Raw genomic sequence first — 26,788 nt, forward strand, 5'->3', positions numbered from 1 at the left:
GACTCCACTGGAATGAATGAATGTTACTTAGACGTAAATCTAGCTCTCTTGGACATTGACAAAACAGCACCAAATGAGCGGAATCAGATCAAGTTATATTTTCATAATGCGAGCGGAGTAGGGCATAAGTACCTACTGTTATCGTGTAAACTCTACTTTAGGCCCCGTATCTACAATATTCTACCAAGATGTAGAGACAAGACAGGTAAGAATATCTGAAACGATGTTGTGAAATAAGAATCCTCCTTTCTACATAAGTACTAAAATATTCAAGATGCTGGTAACTAGTCATGGCAACGGATAGTTCAAACTATGTTTTAACTAAATAAACGCAGTTGTAGGAAGATAAATATTTTACGGGTCTTTCCTAACACCCGTAAAACCATTGCACCCGCGTTTTGTTTGAGCAGTAAAAAGTTAAAACTCACGTAGCTCACGATCTCACAACTCCAGGCTATGCGGTCAGGCTCCTCTACTAATAAGTAAGTAGGTAGGTACGTTTTATGCATCATGTCCATAGTATTGTTAAACTAAGAGCTAAGTTTGACTAAAACTTAGGATATTAGGTACAGTAAGGGGCAGGTAAACCTGACCCCCCTCAGAAGCATTGTTAGTATGAGAGGGGGGTCAGGTTTCTCTGCACCTGACCGTACCTCGCGAGCAATGAAATAGTTCCACTCACAAAATGGCGAGACCTAATAGCCCCAAAAAAATATCGCTTTCGCAATACATTTCAAAAGTCGTAGATCAAGAATGACCCACAAGTCCTCCCCTATCGGATTACTATATCCTTTTAGCAACACCCGTGCAGTATACCCGATGCACTACACGAAGGTAATTAAATACGTAGCATACTTACTTAGCTTTTAAAATCATAAATTCCTATTAAGGTTTTACCCCTTACCTAAAAAGTGCGCCTGGCATCTGTTATTCCGAAGGTACGGCCGGAGCCCTGAGCGTACTTTTCGCTAAAAGTCCGTCCCTAAAGTTTTGGGGTTTTTATCAATTTCCTACGCCTTTAATTAGCGGGAACCTTGCAGATCCCTCGTAATGTTGTTCCATTATACGACGGACGGGTGAGCGGTGAACGCTGGACAAAAAACAAACTCCCGTACACCGCTCGCTGGGGCGTATTTTCAAAGCATGTTTGTATTTTCCAATTAATTTTAATGTAAGAATAGGTGGGTTGGCAGGGTTATTATTAGAATATTACGTTTTGCGCAACGAACGAAGGCAGTAAATAGGTAGCATATGTACACGTATAGTAATTTATAATGAATCTAAGATGGTAATAGTAGGCGTATTGTGATACGAGCACGGAAAGTGGGCCCATAGTTAAAGTAGAGTGTAGTGTTTAAACGACACGTAGTGAAGTGCAAAGGAAAAGCTACGAGACAGTTATAATGTAAGAACCTATATTAATCTATGGTTATATTACTATATAGGTACGAGTAATAGGACTTCACCTTATTATTTACCTACTAATAGGTCTATGTAATAGCTAGTACTAATATATAAAATCTGAAATTTACAGAATACGGTACCCAAAGTACGACGACGGCGATGTTGAAATGGACAGCAAAAACTGCACGGATATTTGTCAGGGAATTTAAACTTAAGCGGCACTTCTTGCCAAACATTTCTGGTGAAAATGTCGAGTAGGTTGAGCGCGTTTACCTACACCTGGTAGACGAGTTCTCGAGTAGAAACCACTAACAGGCAAGCGTAGCGTGGGACACCCTCCGGCCAATACGGGCTGATGAATATAAATGATGATGATAAATACCTATACTGTCTAATTTCAATCAAAGTATAAATTATATCCAGTTAAAAGAGCTTACAAAATTTTTTTTTTAACTACCCATACCTACTTACATATTCCGTCTCATGCGCCCGTAATCGGTACTGCTACGCTGGCAGCGGCGTTTTCATTCAGCCACTACCGGATAACTTTTAATATAAGTAGAATGACTTCACCGTACACATAGTACCTACCTAAGTCTTAGTAAGTATGTATACCTAGTTTAGTTTAAAACCACTTAATCGACCCACAATGTCCCTCATTCTTTATGCGTTAACGCCGTTAAGGAAATGCTACTCCCTGTCACATAAGTGTGGATGTAAAACAGGCTATCTTACTTATAGGGTGTGACAAAAGTGGTAAGTACATACTTATAGTTAACCGGATTCTATTGGGTGATTAGGTTATATTAAAAGTACTAGCTGTTCCCGCGAGCTTCGCTTCCCCTTAAAAAGTTTTCCCGTGGGAATTCCGGGATAAAAAGTATCCTATGTTCTTTCCCAGGGTCTATACCATATGTATACCAAATTTCATTCAAATCCGTTCAGTAGTTTTGGCGTGAAAGAGTAACAGACAGACAGACAGACACAGTTACTTTCGCATTTATAATATTAGTTAGGAAGTTAGGATTAGGATTAGTTAGGATTACTGAAAAATTATAAGAAACGATGTACACTCCCTAAGAAGTCTCGGGACTAATGGAGAAGGATGCATGAGAGAGAACCTGATTCGCCCGTTTTCGGTTTCCTACATCGCCCTGTACAATGCACATTTACTACCTAAGGCTTTGCAGGAGTTGTAAATGTCTGGTCATTGCATACATTACCCGTACAACATGTTTCGCCTACCTGACTGCCTCTCTACTAACATTGCCAACTTGACTCGAAATTCTCAAATTTCTCTTTTATCTGCAAAACAAAAAGTTTTAACATACATGAGGCTACTAACGCGACCGCGTGTCGATCGGGTGAGCAAAAGTTTACCGAAATTTGGAGCATAAACTTGTGTATAAAGTTGTGCCCACAAGTTTAGGCACGTAGAAATGAGGTTGGTTTGCCGTTTCTTCATTTTTCTCTCAAGGATTTAGACGAAACTAACGAGCTAAGAGCGTGGTGCGGATAATGATCATTATTAGTTCGGCAACTGCAGTGCAGATAAAACAATTCGGTAAGTACCTACCTGCCTAGGCAGTTTGCTCTAGAATACTCTAGATAAGTAATCTCATTCTGTCTACAGCTATCACTGCTTTAGGTACCTATAGGTACGTAAAGGTCAGCAGATACGCACATACATAAGCCCTGCTTATCACCTGCTGGATTAGATACTATAACTACCTACTTAGGTACGGGAGATCACTCATGCTCTGAAAGAAGGTGTGATTTGCCTGAAAAGAGATACATAATCCTAATTCCAATTTAGTATATAAAATAAACTTAATGAGTATGATAATACTTGGAGTCACGAACACGATCACAAGAAGTTAAGACTTCAGACATTCTGTTGGACATTTTCACTATCAAAGATAGGTAACTCCGTCGCAGTTACGTAGGTTCTTTATAACCACCAGCTTACAAACATTATTAAGACAATTTAATTAAAATCCAAGACCGTCTTTTGCCGTTTGTTATTTTAAAACTTGAGAAGCTGCAAAATCTACCATCACGGTCGTAAGTTTATTAAATAAATTTTACATAATTTACGTCTTTCTAATTAAAAATAAGTGTCTCTTAATTTTTAAGCAGTAGTATAAAATTCGTTAAAAGGCCTTTAAAAATTATTTCAGTCGGGCATAAGTATGCACCTAACTACCTATCTACTAAAGGTACTGTAACAACTTTACTTTAGAAGATTTCTATGTAAATTGTACGTACTATATGTAGCCGTCTCATACGAAAAAATCACCGCTCCGCTACTTCGCTCATTTCTCTGGTGGACAGCCAGCCTGTCAAGTTTTTCCGTGGGTATACCTTGATAAAAGAAGCCATTGTATTGGTCCATATTATTTTGATGAAGTATAAGCTGTATTAAAAAATTCAAGATTTCAATTTCGAATCTAAAATCGTAAAGGACCCGACAGACAGTTCGTTCTTGGTCTATCAGTCTTTACGACATACACCTAACCCCTGGCCTATTTCCTTTCAAACACCCCTTTATTTATAGACGCTAATGGTTAGATATTAAAAGTTTTATGCCTACTTAGGTAGTTTTACTCATGGCTCCAGTACCTACGCACTAGGCTAGGACCAAGACAAACTTTCCGGGTAATCTGACAGCGTAATATATCGTAACGGGCGTTACAGTTAGCAAACACCGCGTGTGGTCTTGGGTTTCCGCAGTGCAATTAATAACAAGGCCCCGCTTTTCATACAAACGCAAAAGCTGCAAATATCGTATGTGAGGTAAGGTGTACTCTACGTTAATAGGTAAGCAGTCATTGTAGGTCCTTTTTTAAAGAATAGCAAATTGAATGCAAATTGAATGAAATGCGAATTTATATAAATGTGCTTTAAATGTGTTTTTAACCGACTTCAAAAAAAGGAGGAGGTTCTCAATTCGTCGGGATCTTTTTTTTTTTTTTATATATTTTTTTTTATGTATGTTCACCGATTACTCCGCCGTTTATGAACCGATTTTGAAAATTCTTTTTTTGTTGTATTGGGTTGAGCTTCCAGGTGGTCCCATTTTTTTTTCAGAATTTTATCTCACCCCCAAGGGTGGGTAAAGGGGTAAAAACAGGGTATGAATTTCAATTTTGGGCACATATTAACCGATTCTAATGAAATTAAGAACGTAAATATAGTTCTTATAACAAAAAAATATGATGGTGACCTTGAGCTGATCTGATGATGGAAACGGAAGGCAGTCAGGGGAACTCCTCAACGGTATATAGCAACTACTTCGTGTTTAGGCTTGAATGATTCGTATTGATTAGTAGGACATTTTGGTATCATTTGCACCTTACTTTTGATTGAAAATTATTACAAATAAACTAAAAACTATTAAATAAAATAATAATTAAAAAAATTAAAAAACCGACTTCAAAAAACCACTAAAATGAAAGAAATAATTTAAGGTTTACACAAATTCTACTCGTATGAGACAGTACAAATATACCTAAGCAGGAACTGTTCTTTTTTGATGTTGGTGCGGTGACAAAGTAATCTGAAGAAATATGGCACCAACTTCAAAAAAGAACAGTTCCTGCTTAGGTATATTTGTACTGTCTCATACGAGTAGAATTTGTGTAAACCTTAAATTATTTCTTTCATTTTAGTGGTTTTTTGAAGTCGGTTTTTTAATTTTTTTATTTGTAAATTCCAAAATTAACTGCCTCTGTGGTCCAGTGGTAGAAGCTTCGCTTCATGACCCAGGGGTCCCGGGTTCGATTCCCGGGTGGAACCATCAATTTGTGTTTCTAAATTGTGGTTCTAAGTTTGGTTAGGACATAGAAGGCTGATCACCTGATGTCCGAAACAGTGAAACGATCCATGCTGTCGGATGGGCATGTAAAGCAGTCGGTCCTGCGCCTAGCTCTCTCCAGTCGTGTCGGTCAATCCGTCCCATTGGGCTATGAGAGTGATGGAACAGAAAGTGCCCCTGTGTACTGCGCACACACTTGGGCACTATAATCTACTCCTGCGTAGATGGCTGATCTCAATTGAGATTGGCCGCCGTAGTCGAAATTCGGCTAGGAGGACATTATTATTATTATTTGTAAATTAATTATTGTGTTAAGTTCATTATGGAATATGAAACAAAAGTTCTGAGATTTTATTGTTTTGGCATCAGAGAGACTTCATAGTTAGGGAATAGTGGCAAGGCGCCTTTTGATTGTTGGTACTAAATACTAAATTATGTGTTCTGATCATAATTTATTGATGAAGATTTACATAGTTGAAATTTAAATATAATTATCACACTTTTCTTTCCATATCTTCTGAAACTTCCTTTCTATTTTCCTGTTTTTAGATAATGGGTCACACAGTTTTAATAAATTACTTTTTAATGCTTGCCACTGCATGAAACTTAAATGATTAGTCAATGCACATTCGGGACTATCATTTCTCATTTTGTCCTCAGTATCCAAAAATTGTTTCAAAGTTTGGTTTCCTGTTACATTTTCTATGCAGTGATTTGCCTTGTTTTTGACTGTATGAGATTTTGGAAGTGGACATGGTGACTGCAAAGTTGTAGTCTTTTGATAACTATCTCTAGATATAGCTTGACCTTGATCCATGTCTTGTGCATTCATAAGTTTGATATCAGTTACATTTGTCCCGTGATTTACACTTTTAACTTCAGCGGTGGCCTCAGGTTCTAGTGGTATTTCATTCACATGATTTGCATATCTGAATATATCAAAAGATTCTGCATCTTCTTCCTCATCAAGTATTGGAATTACCTCAACACGCTTATTCGAGGACCAGTCAAATCTTCCAAACTCATCTAAGTCTTTAATATTCATCCACTGCCTTAAATCAGATGGGAGTTGGTAATTTTCTGGTAAAAATGGAAGTCCTTTTAATTGGAACTTTGGCAGGAATGAATGCATTTGTGAATACCAATTGCAAGAATGCTTGAGTAGCACAGAGCAGATGGACCAGACCCTGCTCAGTACAGCAAATGGCATGAGTGACATCCAGTAGCTCTCACCCCTCTTAATTCTATCTAAATAAAAAACAGCTGCCTGTTTGGAGCAAACACAAATGCGTTGCATAATTTTAGAAAAACTTATCAGTCGCACCAACAAGTATTCCAGCATTTGACGAGTTGGTAAGTAAAATTCTTCAGAACAGCTTGTCGGCAAAACAGAGCAATAGTTTTCAACATCTTTCAGCAAATTAAGAGACAGATACCTACGTAAAGCTGTGTTAACTTTTTTCAAATGTCTAAAACCGATATCATTTCGGAATTTCTTATCGAATTTGTATATGAATCTTGATAAAAGAGCTCCTTCTTGATGTAAAGGTGACTGCTTCGTAAGAACTCGTGGAATTTCTTTGCAAACGAATAGCAGGTCAGCTATATCTGAAAGAACCAACATGCGCTAGTTAAACTACTATGATGATGAGGTTATGTTCACATTTTAACTTGCTTAAAAATATACATACCGAAACTGTTTTTCTCACAAGCAAACGTATGAATAGGTGGTGGTAGAATTGAAGCATTATTCCAGGGTTCTAACATAGTATTAGCTTGGACAAAAAAACAAAAGAAAAGGGACAATATTCTTACAATATTTGTAAACAACTTTAGTTATCATAGAGAAAAGAACACTACACTAAAACTAAATGTCAATTTGACATTATCAAATAGTACGAAAGTATTCTGTGATCAGTGCTTCATATTGGATTCAATTTCAGAATAATAACAGCGTCTCGCTTTTCTAGTTCCGTAAAAGTCCCACAAGGAAAGCAGAGTGACCTCGCACTCGTTATCCATTTTCATTCAGTTAAATATACAAAGTAAGCAAATTCGTCCATTTCCATACTTTCTATTTTCTATCTAGGGTTGTCTGAAAGAGATTACTTTTAGTAATAAGGCAGCCGATTGTATTATATATTTTTTTTCTATGTTTGTGAAACTATTTCTGTTTGTATGCAATAAAGAGTATTTTACCTTTATCTCAGCGCCATACAAACTTGAGATAAACTTCCCCTATCCCATAAGCTGCGTACACACTAGGGCGTGCAAAACCGGAAGGTTTTGAAAACCGGTTTTGAATTTTCGGTTTTCAACCTCAAAACCGGGTAACCGGTTTTTCACCGGTTTTGATATTACTTAAATATTTTTTGTCATACAGTACTAATTAAACAAGGAACCCATATTCTTAGATAGAGATATCCACAAAACATACGAATAAAACATTTTTTATGATATACTTACCTATTTTTAATCAACCATATGACAAATTAATAATTTAGTGAACAGGAAAAAAAGTTAAACAAGAATTATCATAGTACTTACTGTTATCACATCTAAAAAAAGTGTGTGGCGCCTTAATGGTGTTTTTATATCGTTCTGTTATCATCAATAATTGTATATTTTAAACATACAGGCAGATTTTGAAAAAAAAACATTTATCGTCTGATTCTTACGACCACTCTATAGTAGCCGTAAGATGATGAATGTTTTTTTGATGTATTACAGATTTCTTCATATCAACGCAACGAAAGAAAGCCTAACTCATTGATGGACACGACTGCATTTGATTTGACGTCCTCAACACTTCATGAAAAAGTCCATAACGTCGAATGCAGTCCCCGCACTTGGCCTAATTATATTTTCAACAACGGTCAATGCAGTCCTGTTTTACCTAGAGTTTGTATGAAGACCACCTTGTTGTGCTTTATTGGGCCAGATTTCAACGTTATAATTATGTGCACCCAGAGTACCTTTTTTCACACAGCAATAAGTTTTCATACAGCAAAAAATGTGAACTCACACGCACACATCGGTCACTGACGTCGTGTTTGCTTTACTGCGCCTAGGCAGAGTGCCGGCATGTGCACCAGAAAATCGTCACTCAATTTCCATACAATATTTTAGTGCTTTTTTATGAGTTTCACCATTAATCTAGTGTCCATCAGTGTGCCAACCGATATACAAATTCTTTTATTTTTAGAGTTTATGGGTTCAACTTCTAATGTATGTAAAAAAGTATATAAAAATACGATCAAAATCGGTGAAAACCCGGTTTTCGGTTTCCGGTTTTGAACTCTCAAAACCGGTTATGAAAAACCGTGATATATTGTCCGGTTAACCGGTTTTCCGGTTAACCGGTTAACCGGTTTTGCACGCCCTAGTACACACCGGGCCAACGAACGGCCAACGAAGGATATTTATCGTTCGCTAGCTTTGGCCGCCAACCGTCCAAACAGGGTTCGTTCAAATAGCTCGATTTCTTTGATGTTGCCGCCATGCTTCGGATCGCCGGCACACGCCAACGAGCATAGACCTACTACCTCTAGACTGGCAATCGCCGTGTGCACTATTCTCTTTCTCACTCAAACCATAGATGTTGCCGACAAAAAAATTAAACCTAAATATGGGGAAATTTAACTTATCATAATAACAAAAACAAAACTTGAGTATATCGTCGGTTGATAGGAAAAAGACACTAAAGGCTAATTTTTCAATAGCCAGATAAAAGTTTTGCTGGGAAATAATTTTGATGCTGTTGCGTCTCAATGTTTCTCAATGTTTGTATTACCCAGATAACATTTATCTGAATATTGAAAAATCAGCCTTAGTGAGTTTTTCCTGTCAACCGACGATATAAGAAAAAAAACTTTACTCATACTTATTTGATTTCAATATAATTATTTAATATACACAAACTGAGTGGATTGTATGATTCATTGTCTTCGTCCAATCGAAACAATCCTCTTCAAAATGTGCCGAACACAATTTTTGTATGTTTCTTTGGTTCCCAATTTGTGCGACCGGTAATGTCTATCCATTTTCTTGATATATTTTTTTCTGTCGGAAACCTATGAAGCAGAGATAAATGGATGAGCATGAGCATTATAATCGTGGGCCAAATATGTGATGGGGTTTTTTTTAAAGGAAACACGCATTTCGTATCAATACAATAAACTTTATATTATACAGAAGAAATCACACATAGAAGAAAAAAACGAAACGAACGTTTCCTCACAATGAGAGGCACCTCATTTGAAAGAGGAGAATGACTTCTACAAAATACAATCTTCACAAAAACCGAATTCGTGCGCCCCATTTGTAAACCCAACCCGAGTCCGTTACAATTTCTAGTATTTTCTTTGCATACTATAATATTTGTGGGTAAAATAAATTTTCAATAACTTGCAACACCATGTGATTTGTTATGATATGGTACCTCGTAATTTTTACTTAAAACTGATACTAAAAGACCTTACAGTATTAAAATTAGTATCGTTTTATATTAAAATCGAGCCAATAGATAGTACTATGATGAATGTAAGCTTGTTAAACTTGATAGTATCTACTTACATGTGAAAATATATCTCATCCATCATTCCATCGTGTTTTCGTTCAATATGCTCTATACAACCGAACAAAATCCACCCACCCATGTCACACACTCGTTAAGTGATGATAATAGTCTAATAAACTTAATAAACACCCACAAATCACTAGCAAATCAAAAATAAATAGCATTTAGAAAATTTTGTTGTAACTGTCAGCCTTTGTTTGGCAAAGATTTTTCATTTGTTTCATTGTTTGGCAAAAAGAACTGACGTAAACAGGCGCCACAGCAAAAAGGACAAAAAACATTTACAGCTTAACGTTTCTTTCTTACGCTTAATGTAGCTAAGCGTCTCTTTTTCACAATGTCAGAACTGTCACGATTATACCCCTGTGCCAACGAGCGATCGTTGGCATTCGCTAATCCGTCCAGATTGCACCAACGAAGGCCAACGAAACCCGTTCGTTGGCCTTCGTTGGGCCGGTGTGTACACAGCTTTAGAGCCAACCTACGCCAACCTCTTCCAAAAATCAGTTTCAAATCCAACAGTGATGAATATAATAACTGAATGATGCAATGTATTCCAACAGTTGCGTTCTTGACAGGTATGGTCATTTAGTTTTTTTTAATGAACTGTCAGAAAACTCTCATTTTGATCAATCGTTCATTCATTTCATTCAATTTCATTCATTATTTTGTGGCGGAAGTGCCTGAGTTTGTGCGTGACAAATGTTTTGAAATGCGAATATTTAAAAAAATATGAAATCAAATTCACAAATGTGAGTTTTGGATATGTGTGTGAAAAGATCGTGGTTTGTTTTGTAAAATATTTATTTCAAAACAACAAAAATGATGGCGCACCGTTATTTATCTAAAGAGCAGTTGGAAGGATTTGAAAGATATAAGGTAATGCAAAAATATTGTTCGAATAAATGAAGTCGATATTAAAAATACCTCTGGCACCCTCAATAATTATCCGTTAAAGAAAGGAGATGCCGTATTATCAACAACATCTCATCTAATGCTTGAAAGAGATCGTATTAGAACTTTACAGTTTCTCTACATTTTGTTATTTTAATGTAACTTCTCGGCCTAGTATAAGCACATACAATAATCTAAAATGTAATCCGGCTTGTTATTTACGTATAACATGATACTTTTCTTTTTAAAAATAAGTACCTTTGTCATAAAAATCAATAACATTATGCATGGTAAGGTAACCTCTTAAAATATTAAATTGTTTTCTTCTCATGCCTTGTTTATGCTGGACCTAGTCTGCGAGTGCCTTCAGTGAATTGTTTTTTTTATTGTTTCAGTACAACTCCATTGACACAAGTGTACTGAGCAACTATGTTATGCACCCATTTTGGAACTGGTGCATGCAGGTAATTAATTTTATAAGAATTTATTATATAATAATATAAATACAGGATATCCAGTAAATATTGGACCAATAGAAAGGGTGATTCAGGGGTCAATCTGAACAACTATTGGAAATTCATAATATATGCTTCATGTGACCATCGAAATCTTTATGGAGAAGCAAGTTTCAGTCAAACCTCTTAATTTGTGAATGTATTAGATTAGAAGCTAATTACAATAAATTTTAATTAATCCTCCTCCCCCAAGTCCAATGTTTTAGTTATTATTCCAATACTGAACCAATCATAACCTTTTTCCAGTTTTGTCCGATGTGGGTTGCCCCTAACCTGCTAACATTCACTGGGTTTCTACTGACTGTCCTAAACTTTGCCCTATTCTCCTATTATGACTATGGGTTCTACGCAATGACGGACGATAGCCTCGCTATACCAAGCTGGGTGTGGGCTGTGAGCGCTGTCAACCTGTTTGTTGCCTATACATTAGGTAAGAAAATGTTAATCTATATTTTCTAGTTGGTATATATTTTTTTTAATTCACTCACACTAAATAAAAAAATTATGGTACATGCAAAATAAAACAAAAGATCAAATTCAAATCAAATCTTATTTTATATCAAAATTTGACTTTTTGTGCTCATCAATAAATAAGTTCTAGGAAGTATTTAATTAGGGACAAAATGTTAGTCAAATAGTTCACCTATAACTAAATTAAAATTACTGATGTGTGGATAGTATGTAAACTTCACAATTCTCAATTAGCATAATGTTGAAGAGTGAAGGCCAAGCCAGTTAATAGAGCTTAAAATAATGTGTGAAAGTGGTAGATAAGGTCTGCAACGTTTAATTGTTATGGACTTTGATTTGCAATGCTGTAGTCTCTGTACACTTGTACTCATGTGATAGGACGCGAGCCGTATCCCCATTTTAGAATTTAGAAGGATGTATTCCTTCACTGGAAAAGCTATAGTATACTGTACTATTGTATTTTAAATGTGTTGCGGTACCGTCGTGATTTATCAAAATTCACTTCTGATTTGAAAAATACGATTTGTGCTGTGGAGCATTAACGAACCGTCTGGGTCCACTCTAGCTTATGTAAAAATGATAATTCCTGATCAATTGTCCTGTCAGTCGGTAGGTCATTTACCATGATTGGACGAACTAGAAGGTGCAGAAATAATTACAATAGGATGATTGCATCCTGAGCTGTATGCTCTAAAGTATTGCCTCTGGCAATGATAATTATTTTCACAAATTCTGAAATTGGTGATAAGTCGTGTACTGTAAACACAGGTATGGCAAGGACAAGCATTTCTACACGTTTTTCATATTCGCTATCTTTTTCAATTGCAGGAGTTGACTTGCCCAATTTTTATAGCCATTTTAAACTCCTCTGAGCGTTTCAGTAAAGTGTTATTTCTCAAAACTGCTGAAGGTTAATTAACGAATCATTTCCAAACACCACGGAAACACATACTCGTAAAACAGGAAGAAAATATAACGACCATAATAATAATTTGCTGCAACGCAGTTAGAGTAGACCGTAGTAGGCATACCTACCTACAGCTGAAACCTTGATGATAATCTCATTATTAAGTAAACTTGAGTAAGTCAATTAAGTTACTGTTGTTGGTTAGCAATGAATACTAATGGTATATATTATATTATATCGGTTTTGCTTCCTATAGAATAACTATACAGGGTGGAAGTACTGTAGATATTATAGTCAAATACAATACGTAGTTGTGCTGGCCCTTAAGAATGGCTAAATACACATGAATTTGTAACGCTATGCTAATACAAAAAAGTCAGCGACGGTGGCTAATCGTTTCATGACGGTGAAAAATCTAGTCCAGCTCCAAATGCATTAAGTGTTATGTATACTCTTTCAAGAAAAAATGCAAAGTACCTACTTATATTCTGTCTATTTTAAGTTAAAATAACAGAAATCGCCAAAACATCCTACCGCATTTATGCTGATAAGCACCTACTAAGTCGGTACCTTTTTTACATTACGTAGTAAAGTATACACAAAATTTCTTCCACTTGCATTGGTTATAATTATGTATCATAAACTCAGATAATAACTATGTAAACAAACTCTTGTCTACGTTACGTTAGACCAACTTTGAACCCTATTGTGTTAATTGACTTGAGTCAACAACGTAGCCAGTTATAGTTATTAGGTAGGTAGGTATTTGTAGCTTACCCGGGATTATAATAATATCTATGATTATGGATAGCAAAACAAACAAGCTCATTAGATTTAACATGTGTTCAAACTATGTAGATGCCTATTAAAGTTAAAATTAAGCGTATGTTGACCTGCCCTTTGTTATCAAGCGTTAGTGACGCCTGATAGTTGAACCGATAGTAATATTCTTGTCCTCATTACAAATATTTGATATAATTTAATATTGCCTAATCTAAAACGTGCGATAAAATTACTCTCTTCACTATAAGTACCTACTTATAGGTATGTATTTTGATTTTATGTAAGCGGAAGCATAATCTTTATAATTTGATACGAGTTATTCTCTCGTTTTTCGTCATTGCCTGTATACGGTGACGGGAAATTGAAAACAGTAGATTTAGTTATTTAATAGAAAATTATCATCGCAATAAGAGCTTATCTATAATGTTATCAAAAGTATTGAATCAAAACATTCAAAATATATTTTATAAATACAATAAAACGTGGCCTTCAATATAATAATTATTACCAGATAGACGGTCACCGGTCATTTCAAAATTACAGCCTGCCCATCGGAAGCGGAGTTTGCAGCGCTGTATAATTTATTTCGTCCGACCTTGCCTATTCTTGTCTCCGTTTTCTATTTTCAGATACCTATAACAATGCACTTACTAATATTTTGAATTATTTTACTACCTATACGCTACTATTATAATATTGTTATATTATATTGTTATATGAATAATATTATTACGCTACTATTATGATAAAGTTAAAGAGTATGAAATTGCCTTCTACTTTTTCAGGCAAAAAATACAAAACCACTTTACAGAACAGAAGTAGGTAAAGGTGCGAGCTCATTATGACAAGCCGCGTCGTACATAGAAGGCTCAAATTCCATTTCACACCACTGCATATAGGTAGGTAGGACATTGTACAAGTTATGTTGAAATCACACATAATGTTTAGAAGTGCTTCTTACGTTGAAGGAAAACATGATGGGGAAACCTACCTCTATGATTCTGTAGGTGTTAAATGACAATGGGCAGATTGGGACCACCCTCCAATAGCATTAAGACTAACATCGTTGGATAGGTCTTGTCAATAGGAATAACTTTTGCTATGACAGTTTTGTTGTCACAGTTGTCCGTTCAGAGATATTTGACTTATAAGTTCCGATACTCGTCAGTTCATCTTACTGCTATTGGAGGCTGGACCACCCTCCAATAGCAGTAAGACTAATTACGTTGGATAGGTCTTGTCAATAGGAATAACCTTTGCTTTGGCAGCTTTGTTGTCACAGTTGTCCGTTCAGAGATATTTGACTTATAAGTTCCGATACTCGTCAGTTCATCTTACTGCTATTGGAGGCTGGACCACCCTCCAATAGCAGTAAGACTAATGTCGTTGGATAGGTCTTGTCAATAGGAATAACTTTTGCTTTGACTGCTTTGTTGTCACAATTGTCCGTTCAGAGATATTTGACTTATTTGGGGTTAATTAAATATTTTCTCGGGAAATAATACACGGTGATTATTTAATTATTTATTATTATAATTACACTATCTACACTATCAGACGAGATCTGGGCATATTGGATGACAATAACTGACGATAAAAAACAAAAAGGGCAGCGGTGGAGGTGTATTCTGCCCGTAACTTAACTTAGAATACTATGTCAATTTCGGGAACAAAGCTACTGTTTTTAAGGCAGCTGCCAGCCTATTTGACGGAGCTACACAAATAAAAGACACAAAAAAATCCAATATATGCTTCTACACAGACAGCATGCCTATTCTATGTGCCTTAGGAAGAACTGTTACAAAATCTAAATTAATTTTAGAATGTCAAAGAACACTGAAAAAGTTGGGCATTTTGAATGATATAACAATACAATGAACGATAGGTCCTATTCTATTCTAATCTATTCTCTGTGGGGGTGTCAGTACCTGCACATGGCTCTCTCGAGTGGAACCTTTGTGCATATCCCCAAAGTCTAAACTGCCTTCCTAAGCTTGGACCATTTCCCACCACGCTGGTCCACTGCGGGTTGGTGGGTTCACATATCTAGATGTGCTAAATCTAGATATGCGGGTTTCCTCACGATGTTTTCCTTCACCGTAAGAGCGATGGTATACATTGTACTTAAGTTAAAAGAACTCATTGGTACATGTCAGCGCCAGGATTCCAACCCGCATCTCTTGCGTGAGAAGCGGGCGCTTACCCGACTGAGCTACCACCGCTCACTGGACGATAGGTCATAACGATATCAAAGGAAATTGCGAGGCTGACCGATTAGCGGGAATGGGGTCGAATATCCTACCTATAGGATCACAACCATTTATTACTCTGTCACCAAAGGCAATAAGGCAATGTCTTACAGATAAAACACTATCCGAACACAATCACGAGTGGCAAACCGGATAGATTGTAGACAAACTAAAGCGTTTATTTCATCACACAACTATAAACTTACACGCTACTTAAAATAATAGAATGGAATAGAAGAGAATCGAATGGAATGGAGTGAAGTGGAGTGGAGTGGAATGGAGTGGAGTGGAGTTGAAGGTCACCATATACGACGACCACAAACACAACACTCCTCCACCATTAATTATAGAATAGAATAGAATAGAATACTCTTTATTTTGCACCATTAAAGTCACATTACAATTCACAACTTATATACATAAATAGTACAAAAAAGGCGGCCTTATTGCTTATAGCAATCCCTACCAGACAACCTTTGGATGGAAGAGACAATTTAAACATAATTAATGGGAGTAGAGGTGCAAGGTATAAAACTACATTTTATCCTATCGGAACTTATATATGTCATATATCTCTGAACGGACAACTGTTACAACAAAGCTGTCAAAGCAAAAGTTATACCTATTGACAAGACCTATCCAACGACGTTAGTCTTACTGCTATTGGAGGGTGGTCCATCCTCCAATAGCAGTAAGATGAACTGACGAGTATCGGAACTTATAAGTCAAATATCTCTGAACGGACAACTGTGACAACAAAGCTGTCAAAGCAAAAGTTATTCCTATTGACAAGACCTATCCAACGACATTAGTCTTACTGCTATTGGAGGGTGGTCCAGCCTCCAATAGCAGTAAGATGAACTGACGAGTATCGGAACTTATAAGTCAAATATCTCTGAACGGACAACTGTGACAACAAAGCTGTCAAAGCAAAAGTTATTCCTATTGACAAGAGCTATTCAACGATGTTAGTCTTATTGCTATTGGAGGGTGGTCCCAGCTCCCATATATTTTTGCCCATCCTCTTTTATTTGATTATCGAAATGTCATGATTAATTTCATAAATTAAAAAAAATACTAGATTTAAAAAGCTTCTTCACGGTCAAAATTTTAACTGATACTCTGGAATACAATTTCCGATCTTCCAAGTACAGTATGTGAACAGCCTTAAGACGTAATTTAACCTCGAATTTTATAATGTTTGCTAAATTCGTATTTACAGTCTGAACCGTAAAAAGGTCTAAGATTTTAGCGCTTCGCGGAAGGCCGTAAGGTCAGCTAGATAATTAAATACATGTCTACTTTGTGCTCAGCTGCTGTTGCAGTGATTTTGTTATTTATTTCTGTAAATAAGAAAAATACAGAGGATAATCAGTCCCGTTTCTGAATGTTTTATCATTGGTATACCTATCTAATATAGGTAATCTGCACCGATAAATAATAATCATCGTAAAATCCGAATGTGTACTATTATTTAATCTTTAAATCGTGATTGATACGTAACTAACTACAAACCATAAGTTTGGCTTTAGTAAACGTATAATACCAACATATTGTAAGAGTTACCGACCTCATGACCTACGAAATTTGACGCTGGTTGTAGACGACTTAAAATTCACGTGCCCTCACAGCATACACATAAGGTTCAAATTATCCTGGCCAGGTGTCCTAAAAGCATCGAACGTGCCCTCAACCCTTGCCAACATACATTATAATGGGTTAGAGTGGTGGTAGTGGTAGGTAGCTCAGTCGGATATGCGCCTGCTAGTGTAGATAAGCTCTTCGTACACCAGGTTGTAATGATGCTGGCTATATTCACAGGCCAGCGTGGTAGACTAGGCCTAAAACCCTTCCTTCATTGGAAGGGGACCTGTGCCACAGCAGTGGGGACGTGTTCGGTATATATGACGATGATGTTGACGACACTCCAGCATACCTAGCACGGTTCGCAAAAATTCCGTCACGCTCGCTGTCGAGGCCGCGCAAAGTTTAGCGCGACGCAAAACTTTTGTCTATTAGGTGTGCAGGTTGTAATGATGTTGGCTCCATTCTCAGACGGCATCGACGGCAAGCAGGCGCGGCGCACCGGCACCAGCGGGCCGCTGGGCGAGCTGTTCGACCACGGGCTCGACTCGTACTCCGCCGTGCTCATACCCACCTGCCTCTACAGCATCTTTGGAAGGTCAGTACAAGTACGATCTTAGCTGGATTGTAGAGTCCGAGCGATCAATAGATAGATAGAATACACTTTATTTGTACACCAACAAAGAATAATAAAATTAGCAAGTTGCAACTTAATTAGGGTACAAAAGGCTTATCACGAAAAGCAATCTCTGCCAGACAACCTTTGGATGGAGGGAATAGGAGATTAAGATCAATGTTTTTCTCTTACGTATTGTGTAACTCTTTCAAAACGGACTGTTCCAAAACGGATGAAATTTCGTGAGGGGGAAACATTGTTTAGCATTGCTTCAGCAAAATCTGATATTTTTTCCGATAGTTCTTATCTTACAAAGCAAATCTCCACTTCTTACGCAAAGTAGGTATTTCAAACTCAAGTTTTCACGCATTTTCAACCACATTTCCAGGGCTGAGCTGAGCACGCTTCGCTTCTTCTTCGTGGTGTGGAATGTCTTCTTCAACTTCTACTTCACGCACTGGGAGAAGTACAACACGGGCGTCATGTTCCTGCCGTGGGGGTACGACTTTACCATGATTGTGAGTTGATTTGTGTTATACTTTGTTACTAGCTGTTCACGCAAGGTTTGCGCTGTTTTCCGCCTGCGTAAAGTTTTCTCGTGGGTTTCCCGGGATAAAAAGTAGACTATATGTGTCAATTTAGAATGTCAGTTTGGTAGGTACATGGCAAAATTCATAATATGTCTATCATATCTATAATATCTTCCCGTAAAAGAATACACATCAATTCATCCATCCATAGAATAGAATCGACTCGAACGCCTATAAGCTATTTCTCATTAGTATTCCCATTTTTATATTATCGGATTTACGGCATGAAAGGGTTTAACATGACTTATATGACCAGACGGTGCAGCGGCTCACCCAACTGAACGACGACGAAGGTCTCTGGTTATGTCATTATTCATCGGTTATCGATTGGCTCCGAAAATAGGCAATGCAATTACCATAACACCAACAAAAAGTGCATACACCTACTTCGCAGCATTAGACTCTTCGGCTATTGGCCAAATAAAACACACATAATATATGAAGCATGGTAGAATATGAAGCTTGGTGAAAATTCAAAGAACTCATTCGTACACATCCCGGCGCTGATGTGTACCAATGAGTTCTTTGAATTTAAGTACAATGTATACCATCGCTCTTCCGGTGAAGGAAAACGTCGTGAGGAAACCTGCATATATCTAGATTTTGCACATACTGTAGATATGTGATGTGAACCCCCCAATCCTCAGTGGAGCAGCGTGGTGGCAAAAGCTTTGGAAGGCTGTTTAGACCTTGGGGTTATGCACATTGGTTCCACTCGAGAGAGCCAAGTGCAGGTACATACACCCCCACAGTAAATAGAATAGAATATGTATAACTCCAGTTAACCACCATCTTCCCACATTCCAGGGCTCGTGCATCCTGCTGCTAGTGACGTCCATCATCGGGCCGAAGGCGTGGCACGTGCCGCTGCCGGGCGGCGTGTCGCCGGGCGTCGTGTTCGAGCTCGTGCTCTACGTGTCCGCCATGCTCACCAGCCAGACGGTCATACTGTGGAATATTTACAAGTGAGTACCTTTAAAAGTATATTTCATTTCCCGGGGAAAGACATCTGATACAAACAAAAGCTACCCTTATTCGAATGTAATTAGGGTTCTATCAGATGTATTTCCCCGGTAAACAAGGTATAATAGAGAATATTAAAAGGCGTTCAAATAATAATATAATGATACCATGTCATGTTGTATGCGTATATTTTTGCGTATGATTTGTTACTCGCCTCAGCGTGCATTGAATGCGCTCAATTCTCTCTCTCTCTCTCAGCCTTCTGTAGTCCACTGTTGGACATAGGCCTCTCCTAACGATCGCCACCCCAAACGGTCACCCGCCATCTGCATCCAGCGGCTTCCCGCTACCTTCCGCAGATCATCAGACCAACGGGTTGGGGGGCGACCGACACGCCGTTTGCCGACACGGGGTCTCCACTCCAGAACCTTTGTACTCCAGCGGTCGTCGGCTCTGCGGGCTACGTGGCCAGCCCATTGCCACTTCAGCGTGCTAATCCTTTTGGCTATGTCGGTAACTTTAGTTCTCCTGCGGATTTCTTCATTACGAATCCTATCTCGCAGGGACACGCCTAACATAGCCCTTTCCATAGCACGCTGAGCAACTCTGAGCTTGTGGATAAGCCCTTTGGTGAAGCACCACGTCTCGGCTCCGTAGGTCATCACTGGCAACACGCACTGATTGAAAACTTTTGTTTTCAGACACTGAGGTATGTTTTCAGTGAAGATGTGTCGTAATTTCCCGAACGCTGCCCATCGAAGTTGGATTTACCTAATCGGATCACTTGTCCTAGGTAGGGATACTGATCGACAACTTCGATGGTGACACCTCCTACAGTTACGGGCGATGATGAAACATGTTCGTTCGACATGACCTTTGTCTTGTCCATGTTCATTTTCAGCTAGGGTTTCTGCTCGAGAATTCTCGAGCTCGAGAAGATTCGAGAAATTCGGCTTGGTTCGAGACGAGAAAAAAATCTGAAGACTCGAGAATTTCTCGAGCCTTGAGATAAAAATTAAGGATATTCAATTTCAACGAATTTTCCTGCGCCGCTTAACAACACACACGCATACCATGCGCGTGTATTATGATATATTATGTTTCATCTCCATTTACGCTAGTGCTGTACTGATAATACCAATGAATGATTAAAAGATAACGTAGTAATAGTTACGTACTGTTTCTTAGTTCAGTACCCGTATCATGAAAATTCGAACTAACGAATAGAATCGAATGCGAGTGCGACTATTGTCAACTTGACAGCACTTTCGAACACTTTTTACCTTTCGAATGAGTTTCGAAAAGAATGACCACAGAGTACATGATATTATTCTGACAATGACCTATGGAATGATAGCTGTCAAACTTTCGCAAATCTGTACACCGCAATACACCGCCATTTTGTTGTTGACAGGTTGACAGCACTTTCGAATAGACTATCGAATAGAATATGCTGCGGTTTTTCATGATACGGGTACAGGTGGACCAAAAAAAGTCATCCGATGTTGTTTGGCTCTCATTTTATTTCTAAATGACAAACTTCAATTCTGTTTTTTGATTATGTTTATTTGAACCTTTACAATTTTATGGGTAAAGTCGAGAAGATGATATCGGCCAAATGGGCGCCGTCACAATTGATTGCCATACGGGCTCGTTTTATGGCATTTCTCATCATTTCAGCGAAAACTTCCGGCAAGAAATTCTCGCACTCGTGTCGCTGTCGAATGTTGGCTTCCAGAGACACGGGTTTATTTACATAAACACAAGCACTTTGTACTAAGTCCTTGCAAACAAAAATGACAGATAAAACGAAAAAAGACGACCCGAAACTGAGTTAACACAATTATTCCGCGATCTTGGGGAGTATATGACTCCACGGCTTCTGAACTTGTATTCTGCATTTGTCTAGTCCACCAATATCAAAACTGATTTGAAATTGGCGGCCATTTGCACAAATGAGAGCAACTTCCAATAGGGTGATTACTTTTGGCCCACCTTGTACTAGTAATTAGTAGCTAGCTAGACAGCTAATTATGAGTATTAGTAGTTTTTTGTGATTCAGTTGAAAAAGTAAAAAAACGAGATTTCTTGTTTTTTTTTTTAAATTAAGGCTTTTTTCTAAAGGTTTTCTTAGAAAGTCTCGAGACTCGAGAAGAGTCGAGAATTCTCGAAGCTCGAGAACGAAAACAGGTCGAGAAATCAGAAACCCTATTTTCAGCCCAACTTGTTTAGAGGCATCATTGAGGTCTGAGAGCATTTCGCCTAACTCCTCCAGCGTTTCCGCCATAATAACTATGTCATCAGCAAATCGTAGATGAGAGATATATTCGCCATTGACGTTAATGCCCAGTCTTTTCCACTCTACAAGCTTAAAAACATCTTCCAGTGCACAGGTGAACAGTTTCGGAGAAATAACATCTCCCTGTCTCACGCCCCTTTGCAACTGGATCGGTTTTATGCTATGTTCGTGTAATCGAACTGACATTGTGGCAGCATTGTACATACATCTCAACACCTCGATATAGCGATAGTCTATATGGCACCGCTGAAGGGATTGAAGCATCGCCCAGAGCTCAATATAAAGCACAAACGTTTATAATGTTGAATATTTACAAATAAGGGTAATCGACCGATCTTCTTCTTTAGCATATAGCCGTAGACGAAGGCGTCTACCATAGCACGCCACTGAATGCGATCTATATATTTCCGTAGCCAATCATTACCAGGCAACTTTTGCAATTCGTCACCCCATCTAGCCGGAAGGCGTACTACACTTTGTTTGCCTAGTCGTGGTCGCTACTCCAGGATAGTGCGAGTTTTTAAACCGTTCTAGCAGTGGCGAGTAAACGCTAATTTGTGTGGTGCGGGAGAGTCGCCACCCAGTGGTAAATGCTTGGAGGGGTTGACGGAATAAGTAAAACACTGCAACGCTATTCGACTACTAACGCGCTTAAAATACTCTCTTATTATCATTCGTCCAGTCCCATAAAATAATATGAACCCCTATCATTTCCAGATCGTACCGCGACAAGACGGGCAAGATGCGTTCATTCACTGAAGCCGTGCGGCCGCTGGTCCCGCTCGTGCTATTTTTCCTTCTGAGCTCGTACTGGGCGCTCTACTCGCCCACAGACATCATCAGCCGCGGCCCGCGCCTCTTCTACATCGTCACCGGGACCATCTTCTCGAATATTAATGTGAGTGTTGTTCTTTTATGGTATATTTACCTACTCCTTATATGTGTCGGTGACAAACACTAAAGCTGGTGATGAAAAGATTGGCCAGTCAGATTAATGCCCAGCCAGGGAGCGCCGGACGTAAGTAAGAAATAGTTCATATGTTACTCCAGGAGGCGAAATTCGGGCACCCTATTTACCTACGAGTTATATGTTGCCTTAGTGATATGCTTATTACCTGTAGAGGAATGAACGAAACGAAAACAGGAAGAAATAGAAATGAACCGTTTAGTAACTAAATCTGATCTATAGCCAAGGAACAAAAATGTACGGCACTAAATATTTGGCAAGATGCTTAGATTCACGGATGCGTTGCAGCCGCTGATGCCCCTTTATTTGTCAAAGATCAAACCATTTAAATCACAAATTTCCACTTCCAGTGCCGCCTGATAGTAGCCCAAATGAGCGACACCCGCTGCGACATATTCAACGGCCTCCTAATTCCCTACGCTGGGGCGGTGGCGCTGGCGTGCTGGCGCGGCGTGTCGCCCGCCGCCGAGCTGCTGCTGCTGGGCGCATTGGCCGCGCTCAGCTCCGCCGTGCACATCGCGTACGGAGCCGGGGTGGTGAGTAGACTTTATAATTACTCCCAGTGACGCCTGAGAGGCTAGTAAGGGGCGCATTTAAGACGTGACAGCAGATTTCCGTCGCGCTCGCTCTTGAAGCTGCGCGATGCACCAACCGAGGGTTGGCTGGAAGAAATTGCTTTTTGGCAATAAGCCCGCCTTTGTGTGCTTACTTTTTCTCTGTTTGTTTTTGTATACAATAAAGAGTAGATAAATAAATAGATGTAAGTAAGCGCGATGCAAAACTGAAGTCACGTTTTAAATGCGCCCCGGGCTACTAGCCCTGATCGTGGATCAGATGAGCGACGTGTTCAACGGCCTCCTGATCCCGGATATCGCGTATGGGGCCGGGGTGGTGAGTACACTTTATAGCACTTTGGTACTGCACTCCCTGAGGCATGCGCGACGAGGTGTGGGGCGAGGCCGCTACAAGCGTAACAGAGATAGAGACATGATAGAACGCAGTAGCCGATTCTCCCTCCCTATCTCGCCGCGGGCATACCTCATTGAGTGCACAGCACTAATGGCCACACACTAAGTCTATGGGCCACACTATAGTTCGCGTTTTCTTCTGTCACTTAAGCTGCGTACACACCGGGCCAACAAACGGCCAACGAAGGATATTTATCGTTCGCTAGCGTTGGCTCCGCATGTTCGTTGGAGTTCGTTAATACGTCCAAATACAATTAGTGCTCGAACGAACGTTCGTTGGCACTGGATTCCGGTTCTTTTTCTCTTTCATTCGCAATTTAATCATGGACGACGATAACATCATTATTATCGCCGTTACTCCATTCTTTGTTTTTCTGCATGATCTAAATGGGAGGAAATATCCAAATTAATAATCAAATTGGACGTCTACACGCTATGCCCACTTGCTTCAACTGAGCGTTCGTTCGTTGGCCTTCGGCGACCGTCCAAACAGAGTTTGTTCAAATAGCTCGATTTCTTTGATGTTGCCGCCACGCTTCGGATCGCCGGCAAAGGCCAACGAGCGATCGTTGGCATTCGCTAAGCCGTCCAGATTGAACCAACGAAGGCCAACGAAACCCGTTCGTTGGCCTTCGTTGGCCCGGTGTGTACGCAGCTTTACAGTCTTACATTATCTGTCAAAAGATTCATGATGATTCCGCTGTACTACGTCACTTTGTATGCAAGAAAATACGTTTTCTTTCATAGTTACTACGAGGCTTACTTTTCGTGTCGGTGACAAATTTATGAGCTAGACAGTTAGATTGACTATTAGGGCCTTACCACAAAAACTTAGACAGTATTTAACAGGTGTTAGCGCTGTCAAACGCCTACAAAATCTGTCAGATTTCGTTTTAAACACTTGTTAAACAGTGTTTAAGGTTTTTCATGGTAGTACAGTTAGGGTCTAGCTAGACAGACGGACCGCATTTCAACTGCAATCCAACTGCAAATTGCAGTTCAGGTGTTTCGCGTTTGGTTTGCAATCCTATTGCAGTCGTGACAACTGCATTCAAACTGCACCTGAACTGCAATTTGCAGTTGGATTACAGTTGAAATGCGGTCTGTCTGTCTAGACCCTAAGATATTCAGTTGAGTTATACTGGAATAAAATTTATATGGAAATTTTTCCATCATAATCATCATAATGTAAGGCTCGGTCAATGCCACAATAGCGTTCGCGCTTGAATGAAACAAAAATACTTTTTGAAACAAAGCATAATATTATTATCTTATCTTATAATAATGGTTTAAGTGGATTTCTGTCAGTAAATCAGCTACACTACATTGTGTTTACTCGCGATTTGAAGTTATGTTAATCTAATCAACAATAATTTCTGTTCTAGGTTCGAGAGATGTGCGAGCATTTCAATAGAAGGTGTTTCCATATCAAACCCCATATTAAATAGATTTAGGTTAACTTTGGTAAAGGTTATTGTTGAGGTTCCTCAAGATTTCATTAGGCTTGTAAGCCTGGCTCCCATAGCCATAGCCTTTGAGTAGAGAGTATACATTTATTAGAGGCTAATGGAATCTTGACATGTACAATTTGTACACCTCTATCTAATACATAGATGTTTTTGGTCAATATTGAAGGAATTTATTATGTAGTATCCTATTTAAACGCATAGTGACTTCCTGTTAAATGAATTCTATGTCTATTTTATTAATATGTTTAGACATTACGTTTAGAATATAGCGTATTCAATGTATGTAGTAGCAAGAATGGTATCGTGAGGTTCTAGTATAATTCCTGACAAATTACTAGTCAACAGTTTTTGCCAAATATTTTGCCATATTTATTTTTAATGTCACAAAATTATATTGTTATTCTGGCAGTTATTAGTTAATACTGTGTACTCTGTTAAACAGATAATTTAGGCCAAATTTCAAAGTTTTTATTAACTTGGCTGTTATTATCGGGATAGTCCTGGTGGCATTGTAAATAAATTTTAAGTTAAATAGCTGTTTTTTTTTTGTTTACGTAGTAAATTAAGGGTTTGTTATTTTGCTCGGTTGTTTTAAATGTTACAAGTACATGAGTAGGAAAACAATCATTAGTAAGTACATAATGTACGTTTTATGTGGTATTTATTATCTCTGGATAAGGACATAACACCAGCGGGAAGAGATTTATTAGAAACTATTTTTTTATGCAGCGAATGTCGTTTATAGTTTTGTTCCGCACAATGCAGTCAGTATACCTATACATGGAGGTCTTTCCTTTTAAAACATATCAATCATGTAGTCACAAATATGCGTATTCTATATAATCTATATAACAATTAAGTTATATCCATGTACGATTCATACAAAGGGATATAGTAAAGCAGGCGTTATATTATCGTGAAACAAGATATTGAGTATTGTGAACTCATTTTATTGCTGTAACAAAATTTCTTCATGGCTAAAAAATATTAGACGTGAAAATAATTAAATATTCGGTAGAAATTAGTCAATACCACATTAGATTGAATGGATTTATGTTCGGTATTTTATTTTTAAATATTGATTTATATAATTCTAATTAGAATACTGTATAAACTATAAACCCTAAATTCTTTGTTTAATTATGAGTTTTTTTTGTAAATCTAATTTTTGGCTGGCAAAATTATAGATTTGTGCCTCGACATCAATTCAGTCTGTCTTTTTTTTTTTACATTTTCTTTTTTTACTTATTCCGTTTCGGGCTTATTTTACCTCACAGAAGATGTATTTTTTGTATATGTAATAAGTACCTACTTGTATTTATCTCTTGCATTCCGCAGCAATAAACATTTTAATAGTAAATATTTAAAAATGTATAAATAAATACTATCTGCAGTCTTCACCCGTAGTACCATGACTTTACTTACCATAAGCTGAATCTCATGAAAATAGGTATTTTAGTAGAATTTTGATTTCTTGTTGCTCAACTGTTATTTTTTTGGGATTTTGATTTATTAGTATAATAAACTCATTCCAATTAGGACTCTTATCGTAAACTTACTAATATTAAAAATATATGGTATGTTTGGTATGGATGTACATTCTTTATGTTATTAAATAATAAATGTTGAAGAAAATTCTTTGTTTATTTTACTTTCCATTCTGCATACTGATCTTGTTATAATAGGTATAGCAGTATTAGCATAGACTAATAG

At 38.1% G+C, this 26,788-nt stretch overlaps 2 protein-coding genes across 3 annotated transcripts; one reads left to right on the top strand and one right to left on the bottom strand.

Moving 5' to 3' along the window:
* Nucleotides 1–5,656: 5,656 nt before the first annotated feature.
* LOC105383245 lies at nt 5,657–7,066 on the bottom strand. Of its 2 annotated transcripts, none has more exons than XM_048624566.1 (2): nt 7,037–7,066; nt 5,657–6,829 (listed from the first exon to the last, which is right to left on the bottom strand). In XM_048624566.1, exons 1-2 carry the CDS (start codon nt 7,062–7,064, stop codon nt 5,703–5,705), a joined length of 1,155 nt encoding a protein of 384 aa, XP_048480523.1. In that variant the 5' UTR covers nt 7,065–7,066; the 3' UTR covers nt 5,657–5,702. The 2 variants fall into 2 exon arrangements, with proteins under 2 accessions (XP_048480523.1, XP_011551575.3); XM_011553273.3 differs by having other exon boundaries at nt 6,913–7,066.
* A 3,377-nt stretch (nt 7,067–10,443) lies between these two features.
* On the top strand, nt 10,444–25,717 carry LOC105383246 (ethanolaminephosphotransferase 1). Its single transcript, XM_048624567.1, has 9 exons — nt 10,444–10,679; nt 11,090–11,158; nt 11,456–11,639; nt 17,675–17,801; nt 18,208–18,337; nt 19,217–19,374; nt 22,389–22,569; nt 22,989–23,174; nt 24,992–25,717. The coding sequence occupies exons 1-9, from the start codon at nt 10,623–10,625 to the stop codon at nt 25,052–25,054; spliced, it is 1,155 nt and encodes a 384-aa protein (XP_048480524.1). The 5' UTR covers nt 10,444–10,622; the 3' UTR covers nt 25,055–25,717.
* The last annotated feature ends 1,071 nt before the right edge of the window (nt 25,718–26,788 follow it).

This window comes from Plutella xylostella, chromosome 12 (genome assembly GCF_932276165.1).
Source record: "Plutella xylostella chromosome 12, ilPluXylo3.1, whole genome shotgun sequence".
Lineage (NCBI taxonomy): Eukaryota > Metazoa > Arthropoda > Insecta > Lepidoptera > Plutellidae > Plutella > Plutella xylostella.

Coding starts and splice junctions, on each gene's coding strand:
- LOC105383245 (XM_011553273.3), bottom strand. CDS start 6,988: ATGTTAGAACCCTGGAATAATGCTTCAATTCTACCACCACCTATTCAT. Junction 6,830..6,912: donor TTGTGAGAAAAACAGTTTCG/GTATGTATATTT, acceptor TGGTTCTTTCAG/ATATAGCTGACCTGCTATTC.
- LOC105383246 (XM_048624567.1), top strand. CDS start 10,623: ATGATGGCGCACCGTTATTTATCTAAAGAGCAGTTGGAAGGATTTGAA. Junction 11,640..17,674: donor GTTTGTTGCCTATACATTAG/GTAAGAAAATGT, acceptor CTCCATTCTCAG/ACGGCATCGACGGCAAGCAG. Junction 22,570..22,988: donor CCATCTTCTCGAATATTAAT/GTGAGTGTTGTT, acceptor TTCCACTTCCAG/TGCCGCCTGATAGTAGCCCA.